Below are 19,464 nucleotides of genomic sequence, written 5' to 3' on the forward strand. Positions count from 1 at the left end.
TGCAGAAGGGATTGAGGGGAACAAGATCACAGGTGGGGGATTATTTCCTCTCTATTTATTTTTTATTTTAGAGAGAGAGAGCATGAACACGTGAGCAGGGGAGAGGGGAAGAGAGAGAGAGAGAGAGAGAGGGAGAGAGGGAGAATCTTAAGCAAATTCAACGCTCAGTTCAGAGCCCGAGGTGGGGCTTGATCCCACAACCCTGGGATCCTGAACTGAGCAGAAATCAAGAGTCTAGATGCTCGACCTACTGAGCCACCCAGGCACCGCGGTATTTCCTCTTCAAATGGCGATGAGAAGGGAAAGTTGGAGAAGCTGGAACAGAAGCCTGACGCCAAAGGTACACGTTGCCTTGGTGAAGCACCTGGAATATATCGGGAAAGTGTAAACACTAATTTGGAGGAAAAACAGGGCTGGATCCAGGCTCCGCGGGGCCAGTTTTAGAAAAACCCACAATTTCGCTTGAAGTTGACTCTACAGATGAGAAAAGGAGTCACAAGAAATTACTGGAGCCTTGGAGATTCGGGCCTCTTTCTTCCGTTTACCCGAACTGCTTGTCTGGAGTGCTTGCAGAGGTCAGCCTGGCATCCCCTCTCTGTCCCCAGCACTCCACAACTGCCGGCATCCCGGGGTAACCTGGAGAGATGGCCTGGGGTGTAAACGAAGTCAAGTTTTCTGTCTGGGAGCATCGATCCTCTCTGGCGCCGCAAATGAGGGGACGGGGGGTCTGGCGGACAGAACACCCCGCTGGCTGGGCTGGACTGGAATGGGAGGCAGCACACCCAGAGCAGTCACGCTTCAGTCCTGAGTCCTGTGGCCTCCGTGGCGCTGACCCAGCCTCCCCCCGCCCACGCTCCTCGCTGTCCGAACTGCGCTGTTGGGAGGCGAGGGGCGCTGTGAGGGGCGCAAGGTATGCGTCTCCGGGAGAAAAATGCCCCGGTTACCAGGTTACCACCGGGACCAGGCAGCAGCCGCAGAACCATTCCCTTCCTCACCCGCGGTATACGTGACCTCAAAAACACAAACTTTATCTTGGGCATTTTCTGGATTTAGAAATAAATGTCACCCCAGCCTGAGATTTCCAAGGAAAAGCACCACCACTTCACAGCCGGAGTCGTACAGTTATACATTTTAATTAAAAAAAAAAAAAAAAGACTGAGTTTGTTGTTTTGAAATAAAAGAATTAACTTGTGCGAAACAAGTAATCATCAGCAGGTAGCGGGAGGCAGTGAGAAGCGCCAACCGAGGGCGGGCGGTTGGTGGGGGGGCTTCGGGTGCTGGACGGAGCGGGGGAGGGGAGCGGGGTGGCGTGCCGTGCCGCAGGCAGAGCCTAGAGTCCGCCTGGCGGCGATGCGGAGTGGAGACCCAGTGGCGGGCGGCAGTGCGGTGCTGGGGCGCGCGGCGCGGTGTCTGGCCGGGGGCTCTGCGGTGCTGGGGCGCGCCGTGAGGTGTGTGGCGGTGCGGGACCAGGGGACGGGTGCGCTGCTGGGGCGCGCGGGCGCGGTGTCTGGCCGGGAGGGCCGTGCGGTGCTGGGGCGCGCGGTGCCCGGCGGGGCAGGGGGCGGTACGGTGATGGGGCGCCCCACACAGTGTCCGGCGGCTGTGGGTGCGGTGCTGGGGCGCGCGGCGCTGGGTCTGGCGGGGGCGGGGCAGGAGGCGGTGCGGTGATGGGGCGCGCGGCGTCTGGCGGGGGCGGGCAGGGAGCGGTGCGGTGACGGGACGCGCGGCGCAGTGTCTGGCGGGGGTGGGGCAGGGGGCGGTGCGGTGATGGGGCGCGCGGCGCGGTGTCTGGCGGGGGCGGGACAGGGGGCGGTGCGGTGCTGGGGCGCGCGGCGCGGTGTCTGGCGGGGGCGGGACAGGGGGCGGTGCGGTGCTGGGGCGCGCGGCGCGGTGTCTGGCGGGGGCGGGGCAGGAGGTGGTGCGGTGATGGGGCGCGCGGCGCCGACTCTGGCGGGGGCGGGGCAGAGGGCGGTGCGGTGATGGGGCGCGCGGCGCGGCGTCTGGCGGGGGCGGGACAGGGGGCGGTGCGGTGCTGGGGCGCGTCGCGCGGAGCCGGGGGGCGGGGCAGAGTAGTGGCGCGGTGTCTGGAGGGGGGCGGGGCGGCGCCGGGGACGCGCAGTGCGGGGGTCGGGGCCACGCGGGGCGAGAGGGCGTGAGGCTCGGGGCCGCGGGGTGGGCGCCCGCGGGCGCGCGGGGCGGCGCAGGGGCGCGCGGGGCTGGCGGGCGCGCGGGGGCGGCGGGCGCGGCGCTGCCAATCGCAGACAAAGGCCGCCCCAGTGAATCATGTGGTGCCGGGGGAGGAAGTGCGGCTTGTTTTCTTTCCTCCAGTCGCCGGGCTCCGGGCGGAGCGCGATGCTCGGAGACCCCCGCGGGGGCGGCGGCGGCGGCGGCGGCGGCGAGCCCCGATGAGGCCCGAGCGCCCCCGGCCCCGCTGCGGCGCCCCCGGCCCGATGGAGGCTCCGCCGTGGGACCCTCTCCGCAACGACTCGCTGCCGCCCACGCTGACCCCGGCCGTGCCCCCCTACGTGAAGCTCGGCCTCACCATCGTCTACACCGTGTTCTACTCGCTGCTCTTCGTGTTCATCTATGTCCAGCTCTGGCTGGTGCTGCGCTACCGCCACAAGCGGCTTAGCTACCAGAGCGTCTTCCTCTTCCTCTGCCTCTTCTGGGCCTCCCTGCGGACGGTCCTCTTCTCCTTCTACTTCAAAGATTTCGTGGCGGCCAATGCGCTCAGCCCCTTCGTCTTCTGGCTGCTCTACTGTTTTCCCGTGTGCCTGCAGTTCTTCACCCTCACGCTGATGAACTTGTATTTCACGCAGGTGAGTCGCGGAACGCAGCGCCGCGAGCGGGAGGCACCTGGGCGGGCGCTCACCTGGCAGGTGGCTCCCCGCCGCCCTGCTCGGCGCCGCCGGATGCCGGGGCGACGGCTGCCCGGGGGCGGTCACAGAGCCCCAGGGCTGACAGTGTAGGGGAAAAGGCACTGGGCTGGGGTCACCCGAGCCCTGTCCTACCTGCAGGCCATTCTGCAGGTACAGATACAAGGTATCGCCCTTGTATTCCCAAAAGAGGCGAAAGCGAAAGGAAGTCGGGGCCGGCGGCCACCACGTCTGTCTCTGCCCTTAGCTCAACATGGTCCAGTGGGCCATGGGACAGTCGGGCCCTCACTGTCCAGACACAGCCGCGTCTTCCCTCACACACACATCAGGATCGGTACTGTGGGAAGTGTGTCCGCCAGGAAGACTTGAACTGTAGAATTTCTCCTCCACCCCGTCGTCCCAGGGCACCTAACTCTGAGCCTGGAAAGGTCATCCGCATGTTGGCCTCCAGATTTGGGCCAGACGCCGATTTTTTTTTCTTTTCTTTTCTTTTCTTTTCTTTTCTTTTTTTTTCTCTTGAGTGATGGCAGGGTGGGATTGTCCCGTTTCGGGTAAGATGTTTTTCATCTCCAGCTTAGGAGCCCTCTTGAATGAACTGGAGCTTACTAATTCATTTCACAGGGTTGCTAAACAGCAGTCTGGGGTTACACCCAGCTCCCCAGCTGCTGCGGCAGGAGGTCGGGCTTGCTGTCTGAGCCGGTCTGAGAGGCCCCCAAGAAAAAGCCATAAAGTTTACTGGGGCTCTTTTACGGGCACAGAGGAACCAGTTTATGAGGCATGTTGTTAATAAGCTAATGGGAGACCATGTGAATCGACTTGGCTGCTGTGACGGCTGCCTTGAGAAAAGGACAGCTATTGTAAAGTGCTGTGCAAATACCGTGTAAAGAATTGCATAAAGGTTTAATAGCACAATGCCATCACCGTCATCTCTGATTCTCATTAGCTTTCCAAGCACTAAAGCATGCATTTTCACTAGGACTCTGCCCATGTCACCTGTTGATTTAAGAGCTCTCTCATGGGCAGAGGCTTTGTGTAAGCAGGCATTACATTCCTTTTCACAGCGTCCCTGTTTCTCTAAAGAAAATGCCATTGCTTAAAAAAAAGAAAGGCCAGAAAAGGTAGAAGCAGCCCATGACTGGAAATCTGGTGGAAATACGTTCTGACTGCAAAATAGCACATGTACCGTTTGGTAGCTGTTATAACCTTATAAAAATGGATCCACACTTGAAGTCTGCTGATATGTTGTGTGTAGCACCCTGTTTTCCAGTCCACAAGTGGTGGGTTTTATCTCTCCAGCTACTACTTTTAAGCTCCCAAACTGGTTGAGGCAGTCAGCTACATTGCAGACTACTCCAGCTTTTTAGTGGGATCAGAAAGAGATAGTTCCTGCAAGATACAAAAGTCAGATGGGTTGATGTTACTTCCAGCACTGTGACAGCGATCGTGTTTTGTACTGAGATCGTTTGTGCCCCTTTTTGAAGAAAAAAAAGAAAAGGGAAACGTAGGGCAGTGCCATAGCTCTCTGCTAATCACATGCAAATCCTCCGCCCGGCTGGATTAGGGCCAGGGCCACAGTTTCTGCACCATCTGCTGGTTGGCAAGTAAATGCTGAGTGAGGGAAAGAGTGACCAGGCAGACAGAGCTGCTCGGGCCAAGAGGCCTCAAGCTCTGGCCTCTTTATATCTTCCCAGTCTTTTTTTCCCCTTTATATATCCAGGGTGGCTGGCGGAGGAAGGTGGTGCCTCCGTGCTGGCATCCGAGACCCTGCAGAGCAGAGCCATCCCCTGGCTTCCTGACAAATGCTCTGATATTTCTGGGGAGTTCTAAAGGGAGTCAACCTTTGGGGCTCAGCTCGGCGCTCAGCTCTGACGTCACTCCCTCTTCCCTCCCATGTACCTTCTCTTATTTAGAAAAAATTTTTTTATGTTTATTTATTTTTGCGAGAGAGACAGAGAGAGACAGGGCATGAGCATGAGCATGGGAGGGGGCAGAGAGAGAGGGAGACACAGAATCCGAAGTAGGCTCCAGGCTCCGAGCCTCAGCACAGAGCCAGACACGGGGCTCGAACCCACGAACTGTGAGATCACGACCCGAGCTGAAGCCGGACGCTTAACTGACTGAGCCCCGCAGGTGCCCCCCTCCTCCACGTGCCTTCTCTTAGACAAGGTTCTCAACCACTGGAATTGCCAGGAGAGAGAGCCTTAAGAATTCCTGCTGCCCGGTCCCATCTCAACAAGTACATTATATTTTGGGGGAGGGGTAGCAGGAAATAATTAAGAAGCGCCTACTGTGTGCTAGGCACAGTTCTGAGTGGTTTGCCTTATGCTTCACGGCAGTCCCCAGATAGTGTTCCCTTTTTGGGGAAGGTCAGAGAGGTTCAGTGACTCACTCAGGGTCACATGGTCAGTGCACGGAAGAGCCGGGAGACCCACCCACACTTCTGACATCTGAGTGTCAGGCCTGTCCTGCGTGGTACAGTATTTCTGGGAGAACATAGCCTATTGTGTACGTGACACCTGTTCTGCGAGGGGCGAACACCTGGCTGGGGAGACACAAAATGTACTGTGTACCACACAGTTAAGCAATGACTTCAGGGTTCTAGGGGAGTGTATGCTTAAGCTTCAGGAGGCTTGAGTGGGAGCCGAGTCCTCAGAGAAGAGGCGGGTTTGGGGCAGTTTGGGAGGCTGCTTGGGAAGGAGAGGGCAGTGGCAGAGGGCGTGGCAGAAGCCTGGGGAGGAACTGGAAGGTGGTTCTGGAGCTGGAGGAAGTTTTTACTGTCATTGTCATCTGTGTCTGGCCCTGCGCCTGGGGCTCACTGACGTGTCTGTGGATCCTCCTTGATGACCCGTGAGAAGGATCTTCTCACTCTCTCCTCCGAGGGTCGGAGAGGTGAAGACGCAGCCTGTGCAGCACCTGGTGAGGTGCCCTGACCATCCGAGTGCCGCGGTCTGGTCCCTCAGGGGCTGCACTCTTAAGTCTCTCCCCTTCCGTCTTTGGAATCTGGTTCTTCTGGGACTGGCCCAAGGTGGGGGTGGGGGGGTGGGGCGTGGACAGGGTTGTCTCAAGTGACTCCCTGCCTGTTCACTTCCAGCTTGTTCGCCTCTGGCTCTGTGGGTAACCCTGCCATGTGGCCATGTCTACATCTCGGACTTGGTTTTGTCGTGGCCCCCTCTGCCCGCCCCCCTTCCGTCCAATCCTGGCTTTGGGTGGGGCCACACAGGTCATGGGCTGGTGCCCACACGAGTTCTCCTCCCAGGCCCCCACCTGCCCCTTTCTTTGCCCGCCTGGGGGCCCCGCCACCCACACAGATCCCAGGTGGAGGCAGGTGCTGCTCCTGAGTCCCTGGTGTCCTCAGACCTCCATGGCACAGGCTGGCCTCTGGCAGGACTCTCTCCACAACCCGTTTTGTTCTCAGGTCTCCACCTCTTGGGACTGAGCGTTCCCAGCGCAGCTCCTGCCCGGGGAGCAGGGTGGCCAGGTCCCCTGCTTCCTGATCCCCCTGAGCAGTTCCCTTGGAGTTTTGTCTCCAGGGACCTGGGGCGACGGTCACATCTTCCACCATGAGTGCTGCCCTCCTGCCGGCAGGCTGATTGATGACTCCTTTTCTCCACTCTCTGCCCTGTCATATGGCCTGGAAGGTGGGGAGTTGGCTTGTGGTAGTAATGGTTCTGCCCACTCTGAGCAGACCCTGTGAAGGGTGCGAACGGCCGGCCCAGATGTCTGGGGCTCTCTCCGGAACACGGAGCATGGGGTACCTTTCGTTTCTGGCTCCGGGCCCCAGCACCCGTGCCGGCCCCCACCCAGCTCCCCCGCGGCTCCTTGCTGGCTCGGAAGGGGTGGGGCCGAGGCGTGAACCGAGGCCTTTCCTCCAGAGCCTGCTATTCTAGCACCATTTGCCCTTGCATTTGCCCTTCACATAGAGGTTTCCATCAGAGCAGGACCCTGACACCCGAGGCACATGGGGGTGAGGTATTGCGGTGCCTCCCACCGCAGCTCCCGGGCCAGGGCAGCCCCTGGGCAGGGCGGGTCTGTCTGCAGACGTGGTGGTGTGGCCGTGGGCTCGGTGGTCCCCGGGCAGCTGTGTCTTCCAGCCATTCTCACTGGGAATTACGAGTCTGGACCCCAGACTCTTGGGGTCCCTGAGTTCGGTTGAGTGGAGGGGGCTCAGCTTCTTGCTGCTACAGCTTTGTCTTGAGCCCGGTGGCAGATTCCTGCCATCACAGTAGGGTGGTTTGAGGAAGGAAAAGGAGAGGTGCCCTCTCTCGGTGGGGGGAGATGTGGTGTGATTAATGGATGCTGAGGCGGGAGCCAGGACCGTTGCGCATCTCACGGGGCAGCTGGGAAGCTGCAAGGGGGGTTGGGGGGGGGGGTGGGGCGCTGAGACTCATGGGAGGTGTCGGAGTCACCGTGGGGACCGGGGCTCATCCTGGGGGCCTGGGGGCCATGGTGGGTGTCGTCCGGAGCACATCGTGGGGGCCTGGGGCTCATGATGTGCCAGCAAAGGCCTGTGAATCAGGAGGCATCACTGGGAATGGAAGGAGCAGGGACTCTGGGCAGAGCTGGGTTCGAATCCTGGCTTCACCCCGAGTGTGGCTCCCGTGGCTGGTTATTGACCTTCCTCCCTGGGGAAGCGGCCACCATGGTGCCCATCCCCCTGGTTGGAGGTCAAAGGAGATAGTGTCTGTGCGGCATCTCTCTGCACCTCAGTTAAGGTCCTCTTTCTGCCTCTAGCGGCAGGGACCACACCCCAGTGCTGGCTCTCCTTTTATCACCCCATCGGGTCACCAAAATGACTTTGGCCACCGCGTGGCGGCATTTGTGTTTGTAATACGGTCGTGGCGCATGGCCTGCCCTCAGGGAGAGTGTGGAAGAGCCAGGAGCCGGGGAGAGTGGGAGGCTCAGCCGCCCCGCCCTTCATTTTGCAGGTGAGCCGACCGAGGCCAGGAGAATGCTAGTGACTTGTCCAGGGTCACCCAGCCTGGCGTGAAGAGCCGGGATGAGACCTAGGACCTGTGAGCCTGTGCTTGGTGCACACATGACCCCCAACTCACAATGCATCCCTGTCCTCAGCCCTGCCGACAGGAAGCCAGGAGGCAGCCAGAATCGAGTCCAGGGATCCTCTCTCCCCCCGCCTCCCCCACCAGGAAAAGGGAGGTGTTGATCTTAGGAATAAACAAGTCTTGGCAGTCCATTTAATCAAGAAATATTTACTAAATACCTGTTGTGTGCTAGGCCCTGATCCAGGAGTTGAGCAGGGGGATGCTTGTAGGCCTGTTGGTGATTATGAAGAAGTAAGAAGCTTAGGAACACACAAGGCAAGCCTTTCACAGCCCCCAGGTACCTTATTTCAAAGCTGGGACCAGTCACACCAAGGCAGGGCATATGCTTGGCCTCACCTCTGTGCACTGCACCCATGATCTCCTTGTCCTTGGCACGGGCTCCTTGCGGTCAGTCAGCGGACTAACAGCTTCCAGAGCTGTGTGTGTACCTGTGTGTGTACATCCGTGTGCATGTGTCTGTGTATGTGTACCTGTGTGTGTGCTTCTGTGTGCATACATCTGTGTGCATGCCTCTGTGTGTACCTGTTTGTGTGCTTCTGTGTGTGTACATCTATGTACATGCCTCTGTGTGTGTACACCTGTGTGCCTGCATCTCTGTGTACCTGTGTGCATGCTTCGGTGTGTGTACATCTGTGTACATGTTTGTGTGTATCTGTACCTGTGTGTGTGCTTCTGTGTGTGTACATCTGTGCACATGCCTCTATATGTGTGTACGCCTGTGTGCATGCCCCTATGCGTATACATCTGTGTGCATGCCCCTGTGTGTGAACGTTTGTGTACATGCCTGTGTGTCTGTGTACCTGTGTGTGCCTGTGTACATGCTTCTGTGTATGGGTACCTATATGCATGCCTCTCTGTGTACCTGTGTGCATGTCTTTCTGTGTGTACCTGTGTGTGCGTGCCTGTGTGCATGCCTCTGTGTGTGTATGTACCTGCATGTCTTCCTGTGTGTGTGTGTGTAAGCGTCTGTGTATATGTCTGTGTGTGTGCCTCTATGAGGGCATGGGCACACAGAGCCCAGGACAAGTTTCCTTATTTACCTTGTGTACCGCCCGGCACCAGCCTCTCCCAGGAAGTAGCTTCCCAGCTTTCTAAAAATTTCCCCCAGGAAGAAGGCTTCTAATTCCACAGCCTGGCTCCCAAGATCTCTCCTTGCAGCACAAGCTTTTAATTCTCCCTGCTCCCATTATTACTGCTTTGGTGCCGACCTAAGGTGAACCATATTTCATTAATGCCCTCGGCGCTCCTGGGAATGGTTAGACTCACACAGTGTATGTGAAATCAAACCCCACTGACCACGAAGCCTTGATTTCCCAACAGCAGAGTCCCATCCAAGCGCTGCCGGCTTCATCCGTGTGCACCGAGCCCAGACCTGCGGCTCCTGTCCCCACCGGGAGCTTTGGTCTGGGTCCCACACACCCTGCTACCTACAGGGTTTTGTGGCATCTTTTTCCTCCCTGACTTTCCCCAGGTCAGATGAGCAGGGCCTGTGGGGTTGGGGGTGGAGGCAGGGAGAGAGCACTGTCCCCAGGTGGGTGTCATTCCCGGGGACGGTGGCGGGTGCCCTCCCCAAGGACAGGGCTTTCATGTGTCCCCCATCTGAATGCCTGAGGCTTCCAGTGCCTGGGAGGGGCTCTTCCTGGAGGTGCTGGGCTGGGCAGTGAGGGCCGGGCTGTCTAGACGACAGACGTTGACGGGCTCAAAGGCTGCTCACCCCCGTGACATCACCCTGAACTTCTTCGGTTTTCGAGAACAACACATCATGTGATCTGGAGCGCTGCTTTCGGCCGTCGGTTCCTGTTCTTCAGCTCCAGTGAGAGGAGAAGAGGCTCTTCCTGGTTTGTGGGCCTGTCTCAGCCCTGACGTTCCGGCAGGTCGGTTTTCCCGGGACAGAAATAGCCTCAGCAAACAATTTCAGACCATACCTGGCACGTTGGCATTCACGGAGGTTTGCAAAGGCTTGTAAATATTTTACTGTTTGTTTATCCTGGGGCTGAAGTGTGGAGTCTGGTAACCAGTGGGGACAGATTGAGGCCGAGTGGTTTTTCTCTACAAGTGGGTTGATTTCCTCAAATTTGTGCGTGGAGGGCCCCGAGGAAGGAAGTGGTGCTGGGTGCCCACGTCAGTGTTTTAGGTCTTTTGAGCTGCATACGGTTTCTGCTGTGTATTCTTTTATATATATATATATATACATATATGTGTGTGTGTGTGTGTATATATATCTTTTAAAAGGTAAAAGTTATTCTTAGCTCACAGGCCATACAAAAACAGACCGCGGGCTGCATTTGGTCCTTGGGACGAGGTTAGAACAAACCCAGCATTTACCACGAAGCTCCCGCCCCATCTTTACCTTGTTATTTTTGCTGGGACCCATTGGAAATGGACTCGGATTTTCATATGTCTCATGGTTAGAGAGCATCATTCACTCTCCCCTCCCCTGCCAGGGGCTGGGGAGAGACAGACGAAGGGCCTCTACCGGCTTGATGTCTTATGACATCATCGGCTCTCTACCCCCTTTAATTGCAGACATACTTGCTAAACGTGATCCACGGAGTAAAATTGCACACATGCAATGGAATCGGCTCCCGGGCCGCACCTGCCTCACGCTGCTCTCCTGGGCTTGCTGTTGGGGGCTGTGTCGTCCATCAGGCATGGTGCACGAACGGTGGTCACAGGGAGAGAAGGGTGCAGAATGTGAACACCACCAGCTCCCCTCCACAACCCCCACCCCCCCCATGGCTAGGTGGCTAGGCCCCCGTCAGGGCCGCACTCCTGTCGTGAGGGGACAGCACAAGCACAAAGCTGTGTCCACATACAGCTTTCACACACCTTTGCACCGGAACCTAGAGATTCACTTCGTTCATTCAACAAGGCATGTTTTTAAAATTAAGGTGGGGAGCACCTGGTGGCTCCGTCACTTCAGTGTCTGACTTCAGCTCAGGTCATGATCTCGCAGTCCGTGGGTTCGAGCCCCGCATCGAGCTCCGTGCTGACGGCTCAGAGCCTGGAGCCTGCTTCGGATTCTCTGTCTCCCTCTTTCTCTGCCCCTCCCCCACTCATGCCTCTGTCTCTCAAAAATAAATATTAAAAAATAAAATTAAGGTGAACTGCACATAACATACAACTAATTTGTGTTGTGTACTGTTTAGTGGCATTTAGGCCATTCGTGCTATGCAGCTGTCATCTTTCTTTAGTTCTAGAATGTCTCCATTACTCCAAACCCATCGGGTCGGTGCTCTCTGGGCAGCCACGGAGCGCCCTCTCTGTCGCCCTCTCTGTCTCTGCGAGTTGACCTGTTCCGGATGTTTCTCATCACAGGAATCACCCAGCAAGTGATTCTCTCACCGAGCATAATGTTTTCGGGGTTCATCCACGTCATAGCTGGTATCATGACGTCATTTCTTTCTTTTTTAAAGTTTTTTTTTTTTTTTTCAAATTTTTTTTTTCAACGTTTATTTATTTTTGGGACAGAGAGAGACAGAGCATGAACGGGGGAGGGGCAGAGAGAGAGGGAGACACAGAATCGGAAATAGGCTCCAGGCTCTGAGCCATCAGCCCAGAGCCCGACGCGGGGCTCGAACTCACGGACCGCGAGATCGTGACCTGGCTGAAGTCGGACGCTTAACCGACTGCGCCACCCAGGCGCCCCTCTTTTTTAAAGTTTTTAAATGTCTTTTTATTTTTGAGAGAGAGAGAGTGAGTGGGAGAGGGACAGAGAACGAGAGGGGGACAGAGGAAGTGAAGTGGGCTCAGCGCTGACAGCCAACAGCACAACCTGGGGCTCAAACTCACGACTGTGAGGTCATGACCTGAGCCAAAGTCGGACGCTCAACCGTCGGAGCTGTCCAGGTGCCCCACGACATCGTTCCTTTTCAAGGCTGGAGAATGCTCGGTTCTGGGCGTCTGCCACGGATGGTTACCCTTTCCTCCGTGGATGGACGTTGGGGTTGCCTGGTCTTGTGTTTCTGAGCACCTGTTACTCTCTAGATGCCGTGTAGACAAGATTAAGGTCGAACATGGCTCTTGCCTTGAAGGAACTTGGCGTTGAGGGGGAAGCAGACTACCTGACGAGCATCTCTCGTGCCATTGGCGACATTACTTGGTCACAGTCCTCACAGCGGTGACACAAAGTGGGATGTCTCCAACGGAAGGTTGAACCAGTGGCTTTTGTTACCGTTGAAGTGTAGGGCAAATCTTGTTTGCTCTGGTTTGTTCATGGTGGCGGCTTCCTGGGGCCCAGAGCAGTATCGGGACAGAAGGGTGGTACTTGGGGGGGATGGCTGGTTAGCTCCCATTTCTCCCCATGGGGTCATGCCGAACAGATAGAGTCCTTCCTCCCACGACAGCCCTTCACAGATGTATCCTCCCGGGTCCTGTCCACTTGGGGTGGGACATTCTCAGTTCCTTTCATTGTTTCTGATGGGATGTGGGTTTGTCCCTCCCCATCCTGGTCCCTGTCGGCCCCGCCCCGTGTCCCACGGTGAGCGGTGAGCCGGGGTGGGGGGGCAGCTCCAGGAGCACGAGGCCGCCCTCCCCGTGAGCACTTTCTCCCTGCCAGACGGCATTGCTTTCTTAGGACAGACGGATGGTGGCTGTCTCCGGGCAGGATGCAGGGAGCATTGTCTCTGCTGTCTTCGTGTGCTCAGGCTGCAGGAACAGAACCGCACCGACTCTGCAGCTTGACAGAAATTCGCTGCTCACGGTTCTGGAGCTGGGAGTCTGAGATCAGGGCGTCGCTGTGGCCGGGCTGTGGCGAGAGCCGCTTTCTGGTTGCAGACGGTGACTCCTCTGAGTCCTCGCCTGGCGGAGAGCAGAGAGAGCTCTCTGGGGTCCACTGAAGGAGGACCCTGCTGACACCATCACGTTGAGGGGCAGGACTTCAGCACGTGAATTTGGGGGAACGCAAGTTGGCGGTCAGTAGCAGGTACCGCACTGCCCCCAGCAAGGGCCAGAGTTCCCAGGAAATGTCAGGATCCTCCTCATTTCTGAGGCAGAAGGTTGTTCTGTGGGGGGAACCCCCGAGGCATTTTCACCGCTAACCTATTTTGTAGCTCTGCGTACCTTCCTGCAAGGATCCGTGGCGTAGCGAGACGTGGTGCGCTGGAGGGGCGCGGGGACCTGCCTTCTTGGAGCCTTTGGGCCCGGCCGGCCGGTAACCCCCGGCTGAGCTTCCCGTGCTGGACAGAGTGGCCTCCGTGCTGCTAAGGTGTCACTTATTTCAGCACATCCGGAACAATTACAGGCAGGGCCTTGACTGGCAAATCGGGAATGGCCTCTGTTGCCAGAGGAGTGGTTCAGAAACCTAGTAATGATAATGGCGCCTTGTGTGGCCAAGGTCATTCCCGTACATGAGGCTGAAGAGAGAGAATCCTGCCAGGGAGGCCGATCCGCATTGTCAGTCCCCGCCTGTCCCACAGGGAGGGAGGCCGCCTCTCCCTGTGGCCTCTGCCCGCCCAGCGGCCTTGGCAGGCCAGGGTGGGTCTCTGCTGCTGGGGGCTGTGGGACCCACCTCCTTCCTCCCCTGCAGGTGGGGCACATGTGCACCTGGAGGCAAGGCCGCAGCACTCACGGTGGGCTTCCCGGGGCGGAGGACGCAGGCTGCCCTCCAGAAAGGCACTTCATGTTCCAGAGTTTCGTTTCTTTCTTTCTTTCTTTTTCTTTTTTTTTAACGTTTTACTTATTTTAGAGAGGACGGGGAGGGGCAGAGAGGGAGGGAGACACAGAATCCAAAGCAGGCTGTAGGCTCTAAGCTGTCAGCACAGAGCCCGACGGGCTCGAACCCACGAACCGTGAGATCGTGACCTGAGCCAAAGTCGGTGGCTTAACTGACTGAGCCACCCAGGCGCCAAGTCCTAGAGTTTTAAAGGTAGAAGGCACCTTCGTGGATATTGGGACTTTGTCTCACTGATAGACACGGAAGGTAAAGAGAGGTCCTCGGGGCTGAGCGGAGCAGGTTCATGGCCATCTGGCCAGCCGCGCCCCTGAATCCAGATACTCCGGTGACAGACGACAAGGAAAAGTGCTAAAACTGAGGGCCAGGGTTCGGTGCGTCGTTAGGCGAGGGCCTCCGGACAGAGGTGCACTGCCCCTCCTGGGCTGCCTGCCAGCCTACCTTAATCAGCGTGGGGCCCGGAGCCTTCTGGAGCGGCCTGGCCGGTGTGGGCACTGTCAGATGGAGCGAGGTTGTGTTGACGAAGGACAGGGAGGGGTAGAGACAGAGCAGACTTGGCCTGACCAGTGGGAAGTGCCAACAGGAGAGGAAGGGAGGAGGCAGGTAGAGATGGTGAGGCGTTTCCCCCTGCCGTTCAGAGGAGGGCCGAGTGTCGGGGGCAGGTTAGGTGTGAGGCCCGGCTCCTGCTGCACAGAGCTCCTAGTCGGGCTGCGGGGGTGACACAGACACGCACGTGCATGCACGCGCAGGCGCCCGGAAAGGCATCTTTGGCTCTGGGTCCGCTGGACAGGACAGGACGGCAGACTCTCAGGCTGGAGACGGCTGTCGGTACTTGTAGGGAGTTCTGGGCTTTACAGACGGGGAGGCAGCATCACTGTCGGTCCTGAGATCATGCAGGAAAGAAGCTTGCCTGGTGCTGGGGGCTCCCGTGTTCCTCAGGTCAGCGTGAGGCTGAGCAGGACTCACTCCTGGGGCCGTGAGCTTGCCAAGTTCAAAAGCAGGCGCTGGGGAGGTGGAGACCTGACCCTGGCCCCCCGTCACCTCCCTGCGGGTCCCTCACAACCTGGCCAGCCCAGGACCCAGACGGAGCACACCTTGCCTCCAGGCTACCGCACCCCAAAATTACAAGGCACGAACGGCATACACCTTTTTCTTTCACGGGGTTCTGTGGCTTTAAAGACACAGACAGCGGGACGCCTGGGTGGCCCAGTCAGTTAAGCGTCCGACTTCGGCTCAGTTGTGATTTCGTGGTTCGTGAGTTCAAGCCCCACATCGGGCTCTGTGCTGACAGCTCAGAGCCTGGAGCCTGTTTCAGATTCTGTGTCTCCCTCTCTCTGCCCCTCCCCCGCTCGCGCTGGGTCTCTCTCTCTCTCTCTCTCTCTCTCTCTCAAAAATAAATAAACGTTAAAAAAATTAAAAATTAAAAAAAAAAATAAAGACACGGACAGTCTCTGCAAAGATAGAGACACGGTGCTTGCCCTTGTTTTCACAGAGAGCTGACCTGAACAGCTGATCTCCCTAGAGCTGTCTTTTGCTCATCTCCAGGATTGCCACAGAAAGGGAGAAATCCCACATTTGGGTCTCAGGGACTTTGTCATGTCACCCTGCTCTGATGAATGAGGGTGCTCAGCATGGGGAAACACTGAGGCAGCTGACTAATGACTGTCACCTGGGGAGAACAGGCCCCCGGGTTTGCATAATTTCCCCAATATGTCAGGAAGTGGGCACCACAGAGGGACCTTAATAAGAGCAAAGAGCGAATGTGTCATGGTTCCTAATCTTTGCGAGTGTGAAAGTTCCTTTTATGGTCAAGAAAGCCTCCGTGGTCACAGTTTAGAAGTTGTGCATTTAGAATCGTGGCTTGAGAAGATAATACAAGGACTAACAATAGTAACAGCAGCAAACACACAGAGTGCCTGCAAGGTGGCCACGGTTGTCTAAGTGCTGTGTGTGTGTGTGTGTGTGTGTGTGTGTGTGTGTGTGTGTGTGTGTTAATCCACCTAATCGTCACAGAAACCTATGAGGTGGGCACTGTTACTAATTTCATTTTACAGATGCGGTACATGCGGCACAGAGAGGTTAGGTAACTTTTCCAAAGTCACCCAGCTGATAATTAGTGGAGCCATGATTCAAGTCCAGGGGAGCCAGCGCGAGTCCACACTCTTCACCAGCTTTACATGTCTCTGTGCCAGAGACAGACACACAGCTGTGGCCTGTGGACAGTGGGATACCGGGCCTTAGTGAGAATGCATGAAGCAGCGTGTGTGTTTCAGCCTTCGAATGTTGCAAACACATCACAGCGGGTGAACAAAGAAGTTGCACAAAGGTAGGGAAGGTGGTAACATGTTCAGATGAAGTGAAAAACCAGGCAAGAAGGTACCATGTATTTGTTATATGTGATACGTGTTATTTTGTGGACACATACGTATTTATTTATATGCCATGTGTTATTTGGGAATACCTACGTACATAGTAAGAGTATAAGCTCTCCTGGGTATAGTAATGCTAGATTCAGAAAGCAATGATCTGTGCAGAGGAGGGAGGGGTCAGAGTGGGGGAGAGAGATGCTGGGAGCCTCGTGTTTATCTTTTTGATTTATTAAAAATAAAACAGACCCGGAGCAAACCTTGCAGGTCGTAACAGGTGGCCTGACCTGCGTGGTGGGTACATGAGTATTGGCTGTGTTACTTCTTTGGGTATACGTGACATATTCTATGATGAAGCTTGAACAGCTGTAAGTTTGCGAAGTTTCCAAACGAACGTGCCTACATACATTTAAAAATAGTGCGTGTGTGAGCGAGAGAGACCTCCTGGTTTCTTCCGACCTCAGCCTGCGTGGTGCACACAGCGTCAGCCCCACTCCGTTCCTGCAAGACTCTCCCAGGGACCACGGCACTGAGGATCCGGGGTGCAGCTGGGGCGGTGGGGTCTGGAGACTGTGATGGGTGGGAAAGTTGGGGGGTGTCCGCCCTGCGTGTTCATTTCCAAGCGGCAGAGCTTCCGGGGATATGGAGCCCCGGAGACACGGGTCGTGTTTGGTGGGGGTTCATCAGGCGGGATGTCTGCATGCGACTCTGAATCAAGTGCACGTTTGGAAGTTCAGTCGGTCGTCGCAGACAGTTCCTCTGGGGCCAGAGAGCTTTTGTTTAGTTTCGCTGAATGCACAAGGGAGACCGTCCTACACGCAAAGAGTAGCGTGGGGAGTTTCTGCCAGAAGCAGCCAACGTGACATTAGGAAAAATGATTGTAAGGCAGCAAATGCCAACTTGAGTCAGTAGGAGGAAAAATAGGCAGGAGTTCAAAAGGTCGAGCGGGGTGGGTGAGGGGGTCAGGGATTGTAATTTACCAGGGGAAGGAGGCAGAGGTCAGCAGCCGCTCTCGAGCCTTTCTGCTTCTGTCCAAGCAAGTATGTCATCTATAGCCCTCCTGCGTCATCTGAAAGGTGATGCAAAGGGCCTGGGGTTACCAAGGGGACCTTGGAGGGCCCACAGTGGGGGGGGGGGGTCACATTCTGCCCCAGCCACAGGGGCCAACTGGGGGACAGCTTCCAGCTTCACCCCATGTCTACCTGGAACTGGGTCTTAAATCAGAATCTGAGGAGGCAGGTTTGCGCAGTGACTTCTGCAACCCCAGATGACATCTTGGGAAAGTCCGCTAGTTTTCCTCCCGTGGGCACCCGTTCTGGGCCTGACTTTCTACAGTGGTGAGAATGATGCTGAGCCCGTGGGGCGTCTGCGATGGGAAACACTGTATTTCTGTGATGGAGCAGCCGCCTTCCAGGGCAGCAGCTGTGTGCTCCTGCCCTACCCTGTCCTCCCAGCCCTCACCGCCATGGGGGCCCCCTGAAAACCCTGGTGTTTTCACCGACTGTGTAGACACCAAAGGGATGTCGGGAGAGGAGACCTGACCCCTTCGTTCACCCTTCTCATTCCCCAAGAGGCAGCTGGGGCTCTCCCTTCATCAGAGCTCCAGCCGGACCTCACAGTCCCCCGGGGCCACCACCCCCTGCTGTCCCTGTGACACCCTGCGGCCCCTCCTTCCTGTCTCAGTTTCCCTGCCATGGGCCTCCCTCTGAGGGTGCCCTCCACCACCCCCCATCATCTAGCCTCTCTCTCACACCTCCTGTCTCCAGGCCCCTCTCCCTGGGGCCTGTCCCCTCCCCAGGCCCCTCTCCCGTGGCCTGTCCCCTCCCCAGGCCCCTGTCTTGGCCTGCTGCTCGCTTCCTTCCTGCTCCTGCACTTGGGTGGTGACACAAACCGCTCCACACGGCCACCACCCTGTGAGATTTACAACACTGTTACCACTCCCAAGGAGACCCCTGTAGCCTGAAGCTCCCTGTGTCTCCCCAGATGCCCAGACCTGGGTCACCAATTACCTGCCTTCTGCCTTGGATTTGTCTTCACTTTCACCTCCCCTCTCAAGCCCCCGGTGGGCCCTTTGCTTCTCGTCCCCCTGCCCCCCCCCCCCCCCCGCCCCCTGAAAGCACCGCTCCCATGTCCATTTCCCCCACTGAACACCTTCTGTGATGTCCCACCCGGGGACACACGTGCCTTCCTGCCCACGGGCTGCTGCTTCCCAGCCCTGCCGCTGTGCCACTGCCGTCCCGGAGCCGTAAGGTGCCCCCCTCGGCCGTCCTCCTCTCCTCACGTCATCTCAGGTCTGCTCCTGCCTCCTCGTGCCACATCCTGCCTCCTCATAGCCACTTACACCCCCTCGCACCCCCTCATACCTCCTTACACCCCTCATACCCCCTCACACCTCCCTATACTTCCCTACACCCGTTCACACCCCCTCAGATCACTCATGCCTCTCCACACCTCTGCCCTCCTCACATCACTGGCATGTCTGTGTCTGGTTGTGAGTTTCTGGAGGTCAGGGACCAACTTTTCTCTATCTTACAGTCCTTGAGTCCAGATTCCGTGCGCCATGTCAGGTGACCTGATGTGAACGCCATCAATCTGAAAGTGGGAATGACACGGATTTTTGTCTGGTCTCAGATTTTCCTTAGCTATTCACACAGTCCCTGACTTCCTCCTCTCTGATTTTATGGGTCTGGTTTTGTACTGAGCAGGCAGGGCCTCTGCCGTCAGGAGCACCGTAAAACAGGCAAGGATGATTAATCTTTGTGTGCCTGCCCTTCAGGAGCTGTCTCCTCTCCCGACCGAGTTCCTGCCGAGGTCAGCGGGAGCTAGCAGTGGACTGGAGGAGATGGGCAGCCTGATAAGGGATCCCTGGCGGGCCAGAGAGCAGGGATTACCCAGAATGCTTAGCTCCACTTCTGGGCACTAACCAACCTTTAATGACGTCTCTTGGAGCCCAGATTGGATTAGGGGTGAGTGGAAGAGTTTGGATTTATTTTGCTGGAAATTTGGTCCAGACATTTATGCACTTTTCCTTAATGGAGGCAAAAACTGTGCTGTAAAAAATATACACGTACGTGTGTTTATATGCACATGCGTGTTTGTATGTGTGTGTACTTGTGTGGGGGGAGTATATAATAACGGAATGTGTATATTGCGCTTTAAAATGGCAGGAATTTAAATACAGCTTTAAGGAACTTGACTTTTGGAGGATTAACTTGAAGGATAAAGGAAGATGTTCTCAGCACGGCTCGACTAGATTCAATTGCATTCGAGGCATACGCTCATCACAAATTGTCAGCAGCGGGTCGAGTTTTTACAAATCATGGACAAGCCTTGTATTTTGATGTGGTTATCACCTTGGCTTTGAGTTTAGAGAGGATCAGATGATTTACGATCAGATTGTGCCTTTCCCTGGTGAGGACCTTGTCCCTCCGGGCAAGGCGGGAGTTTGAGTTTTGTGGGGTTTCCCCCTCTTTTATTGCACAAGTCATTCC

At 56.7% G+C, this 19,464-nt stretch overlaps 1 protein-coding gene across 3 annotated transcripts in view; it reads left to right on the forward strand.

The window, feature by feature from the left end:
• The first annotated feature begins 2,286 nt into the window (after positions 1–2,286).
• The window catches only part of GPR137B (G protein-coupled receptor 137B), a 54,725-nt gene continuing 37,547 nt past the window's right edge, over positions 2,287–19,464 (forward strand). The window contains exon 1 of one of the 3 annotated variants that reach the window (XM_030334302.1): positions 2,287–2,819. In XM_030334302.1, the coding sequence (XP_030190162.1) occupies positions 2,406–2,819 (414 nt within the window). In that variant the 5' untranslated portion in view covers positions 2,287–2,405. The remainder of the gene's footprint in view (positions 2,820–19,464) is intronic. The other 2 variants (XM_030334301.1, XM_030334300.1) reach the window with 2 other exon arrangements.

The sequence above is a fragment of the Lynx canadensis genome, chromosome D2, assembly GCF_007474595.2.
Source record: "Lynx canadensis isolate LIC74 chromosome D2, mLynCan4.pri.v2, whole genome shotgun sequence".
Classification (NCBI taxonomy): domain Eukaryota; kingdom Metazoa; phylum Chordata; class Mammalia; order Carnivora; family Felidae; genus Lynx; species Lynx canadensis.